This window comes from Notothenia rossii (assembly GCF_949606895.1).
Source record: "Notothenia rossii genome assembly, chromosome: 7".
Taxonomy (NCBI): Eukaryota; Metazoa; Chordata; class Actinopteri; order Perciformes; family Nototheniidae; genus Notothenia; species Notothenia rossii.
The window spans coordinates 53,124,384-53,128,775 of NC_136905.1; the positions used below are offsets into that span (position 1 = coordinate 53,124,384).

The 4,392-nt window shown below is 38.9% G+C and overlaps 1 protein-coding gene across 4 annotated transcripts; it reads left to right on the forward strand.

The window, feature by feature from the left end:
• The first annotated feature begins 478 nt into the window (after positions 1-478).
• LOC307045795 (uncharacterized protein) lies at positions 479-4,190 on the forward strand. 4 transcript variants are annotated; one of them, XM_079691753.1, is made up of 8 exons: positions 479-811; positions 953-1,070; positions 1,147-1,238; positions 1,350-1,454; positions 1,788-1,912; positions 2,030-2,613; positions 2,885-3,084; positions 3,253-4,190. In XM_079691753.1, exons 1-4 carry the CDS (start codon positions 554-556, stop codon positions 1,437-1,439), a joined length of 558 nt encoding a protein of 185 aa, XP_079547879.1. In that variant the 5' UTR covers positions 479-553; the 3' UTR covers positions 1,440-1,454; positions 1,788-1,912; positions 2,030-2,613; positions 2,885-3,084; positions 3,253-4,190. The 4 variants fall into 4 exon arrangements, with proteins under 4 accessions (XP_079547879.1, XP_079547881.1, XP_079547880.1 ...); XM_079691755.1 differs by having other exon boundaries at positions 1,147-1,228; XM_079691754.1 differs by lacking the exon at positions 1,788-1,912 and having other exon boundaries at positions 2,461-2,613; positions 3,253-4,183.
• Positions 4,191-4,392: the final 202 nt, after the last annotated feature.

Consider the following 4,392-nt stretch of genomic DNA (forward strand, 5'->3'; position numbering starts at 1 on the left):
AGGAAGACCAGCTCTGCTGTGGTGCTCCTTTCATCTGCCCTGCCTGCACGCCGGAGATGTTGGCTGTTTCTGCCGATGGAAACAGGAAGCTGTATCGCTTTCGACGAAGTGGAAGGTGCTGTTTTTACAATGTTGTGATTTAACTTTTTTGATGACTGTTTATATTTCATGGATATATTTGCTAATCTTTTTTTCCTCAGTTCTGATGGCAGCGCCTTTTTGAATGGGCTCTTTGTGGCTGCATTTGTCAACAAAATACAGAGATCACTGAAAAATGCAAGTTTTTATTCGTCATTTTACCTTATAGGTATATCACAAAAATAGCCATGTATATCCGACCCTGACTTTCTTCAAATGCACCTACTTCTCCTTACCATCTACTCCAAAATCAGATAATTAGAACAAATGGTGTAGATCGTGATTCCATTGCTTTTAACTGATTTGTCATGATGTAATGTGTGTCTTAGACCGAGGGAAAGGCACATGTGGGGACTCCCAGTGGACAGCAGCGAGGGAGACGTCAAGGAGGGCTTCGAAGCTGGATGAAGTAGGGATGGAGGTGGCTGTATGTCGCCATGGGTTTCTTTTGAAGGCCTTAAATATGTACAGGGGGGAGATATTCGCCTACCCCCTGTATCTTCAAAAGGAACTCATGCCAGCCAAAGCCAAGTTCTTCGCCATGGATGTGGCTTGCAAGTACTGGCCGTACATGGAGAAAGCTGCAAGTGTCCTTCCTGCTCTCCAGGAGCTGACCACCATGAAGCCATTCCTCAGTGTAATGCATGCTCGAGTCCATGCTACCAAATGCGAGGTATGTGAAATATTTTTGTATCACGTACATTTATATTTTTTATATTTATAATACTGAAGTAGTAAATATCTAAGCTATACTGTTTAGTATAGTAGTATGTAGCCTCTTTGCACAACAATTACAGCAACCTTTTACCATCAGATTATATGGAGTGGGAAGAACCAGGAGGGAGCAGGGATGAGCACTGGAGAAGAGGTGGAGCAGGTCAACAGCTACCTGTCCCGTTGTGCCCTGACAACAAAATACATGTCCAAAGCAGGTGAGTGGAAGGTTTTGCCCTATTATTGCATACTTTTTTAGATGACACATCATAACCTCATTATTGCTTTCAAAAGCACGACTGGACATGCTCACAGTGCATGCAATGGGATGGAACAGGAAAAGAGGTGACTCCCTTCATCAGGCACTTTCCACAAGGTATGTGAAGGTGAGCCTCCTATTAAAGGTGTTGTTGTGTTCTTTGTCATTTGCACATGGCTTGTTGTTAATCATAGCAAGTTTTAATCTTGATAAATGTCCATCGTCTACTGTTTATCAGACTAGTAAGAGACTGCAAGTCTTGAGGAACTCAAGACGGAGCTACATTGTGTCTCAGATGACATGGTGTCGACGTGGATTTCCGACGTGAAGAAATGGGCATCTGGTAAGCACGACAAGATAACACCAGCTACATATCATTGTCCATGACTGTTTGCATTTACAGATTTGATCCTAAAGAGCAGCCAATTTTAAGGCAATAAGGCTGATTTTTCATGCCACGTAATGGGACCCTCACTGGATTTCAGTAGACAGGGACATAATCTTCAAGCAATAGCAAGCCAACTATGTGTCCATGTTTATCTCTGACATGTTCCAGTTTCCATAGTTGTACCATCAATTTGTGTTAAAAGGTGTTAAATATGTTGTACAACTTTGTTTCTCAAAACCGTTACGTGTTGTGTAACAGTACATTTTACTGCCAATATTATTTCTACAGGAACATCAGAAACATTGGAACATCAGGAACATCAGAAGACATCCTTTAAACAGTACTGCAGCAAAGCATTGAGGGGCTTTACCTAAGTCTGAGGCAGCGGAAGCAATCCCTTTGACGACAGAATGGTATAACAATATAATGTTTTAGGTTGCAGATTCAACCTACTGAATTATATATATTTTTTGCACTTGCAAATATAGTTTGTCACATATCCCTATCCCACTACTTCATGTCTTTTTCAGACAGCATCAAGCTCCGCCATCGACTTCGAAGGAAGCTTGCAGATGACAAAAATTGCCTTAATCAGGAGGAACTGAAGTACAACCAGCTGGTACACGACTCTGCCAGAGGCATAGATGTTGCTGCGGTGGAGCATTCCCTCTCTGGAGGGAGCATCATGTCCGCGCTGTGGCCGTGGGAAGTTCATGGCACGTTTTCAGATATTTCATAATAATTAATTTTAAGTTCTGTTATATGAAGGTATACCTTGCTGAGTTATGCACATATCATGTAGAGTGTTAGAACGTTCATTTAGTTTAAGGATATATCTTAAGTTTTCTTATTGTGTATACATTTGATTATTTTGAAAGTACATGTTTGGAGTTTTAAACATATTGTTATGCTATAATGAAAATGTGATTCATGTATATACATAACTGTGATTGGATTTTAGCTAACTTTACAGCCAAGAAAAAGATACTTGATCAAGTCATGCTTACACGAAGACTGCAAGAGGAGAAATGCATCCTATTGTGGGAGATGGCGCAGCATTGCAAATGGTTGCAGAACACGGCAGTTGCTCTAAAAAATAAGGTGGCTGAGGAAGGTAAGTTGGCAGCAAAACTTAACCTACCTTGTAAAGTATGAGTTTTAAAGGAAAAAAAGTCAGCCCAAATAATTCTTGGTCACAGAAATTGGATGGAGTATAATGGCCTTTGCCCATTCGACCCGGCCATTTTACATAATGAAGTCCCTTGACAGTGACAATCATCTTTATATGTACATGGGAGAGAATATACTCCATTGAAGTGCTCTGGCCTCGTGAAGCCATCTTACTTTATAGTATGTCCATATAACAATATTTTGTGTATTTTCAGATGTAGATAAGGGGAATGGAGGACTTGGGTGCACCCTAAGAAGGAAGCATGCTGAGGCGTTGGAGAGGTTGCAGTTGGTACTGCAGCAGTACAAGACCGCTTTAGGTCCTGATGCTTGTTTCCTTCAACATGAAGAGGAAAGTCAAAGTGGCCTAAGCAGTCCAGACACCAGTGAAGATGAAGAAGGAAACATAATTTAGGTAATTTACTTATGAATTAATGTACAGTATCTTTGTTGATTTAGCCTCAACCTAGACATGTTGCTGTTACTTTTGTATCCATTAATGCTAAACATACATTGTGTATTCAAAAACCTCAAATTTGGTTTCTGATCTGCCCCTCTTTTTTGTTTCTCTGTATTTCCCCAGATTGCTGCTGCTCTCAAGCACGAATATCCTCCAAGACTTGATGTGCTATCAGAAATGTAAAAACTTTACTGACTTTATATTTAGAGATTGTATTCATACTCCTCAATGGAAGATCACCCTTGAATATGTTGACCATATGACTTTTCCCTATGCCGCAGCATCAGCTCAAACATTTCACTTGTACACAACTTAAATTGTATTGAAGAAAATGCTCAGCGTCCCTGGAATGCATCCTGAGCAATGAACCATTCACTTTTGATCCTTTTTGAAACACTAGAATGTAAATTCCTAAATCTCCCAAGTATATCTTGCTGGTTACCATACAACTTGGTGAGCACATCATTGTCCAAGAGCAGGAGGTCTTTCCCTTTTTTCCCAGAACGGGATGCCTATGCATTATTATTTTCGATCTCTTATAGGATTTACCTGTCATTAACTTTATATGACTGCACCTGTTACACCGCAGGCCAATAACAGCTTTCCTCTAATTGTTCACTTTTGTTTCTTTTGCGTTACTTGCTTTAATTGCTTTGTCAGTTATATTTCCTTTTTGGTCTCCAGCTATTAACCTGATTGATTGAAGTACTTCAATCAACATGTACAATGCACAGTCTTTTAGGATGTATAATTAGGGACATTGAGATAAACAACAAATAGTTTATTTGGTGAATCACCTCATTGTTGTTCTCAAAACCAAATAATACATTTTTATAAATTGTTATATTAGATTTACACATAGAATGTACTTGTTTAATATACATAGTTAAATCATAAAAAAATGGTTGTGTTGTATGATTTCTTAATACTGTATGTTATAACCGTTTGGATAACTTGATTTTATGTTCTGTTGTCCATGCTTTTCATGTTAGACTAACCCCAACGCTCTAGAGTCAAGACATACATCCTTATGGTGGCCTTTTACTTGTATTGTGGTGAAACACATTTAAACCATTGCCAGAGAGGACCATTTCATTGTTTTAAAAACAATGTTATTGATGTGGTTGGTTGATGAATAAATATCAATTAAGCATACGTCTGTGGTACTTTTTGTTGTTTACATCAAACTGCATTATAATGCGTTTGGAAATAAATTCATTTAGAAGTAACAATATGGGTTAGCACTTTAATATTTTTGTAAAG

What these genes read in the sequence shown, in the direction of transcription:
- LOC307045795 (XM_079691753.1), top strand. Translation starts at nt 554, where the DNA reads ATGGAGGTGGCTGTATGTCGCCATGGGTTTCTTTTGAAGGCCTTAAAT. An exon ending in TCCATGCTACCAAATGCGAG is followed by an intron (nt 812 to 952) that starts GTATGTGAAATA and finishes TTTTACCATCAG; the next exon opens with ATTATATGGAGTGGGAAGAA. An exon ending in TTTCCACAAGGTATGTGAAG is followed by an intron (nt 1,239 to 1,349) that starts GTGAGCCTCCTA and finishes ACTGTTTATCAG; the next exon opens with ACTAGTAAGAGACTGCAAGT.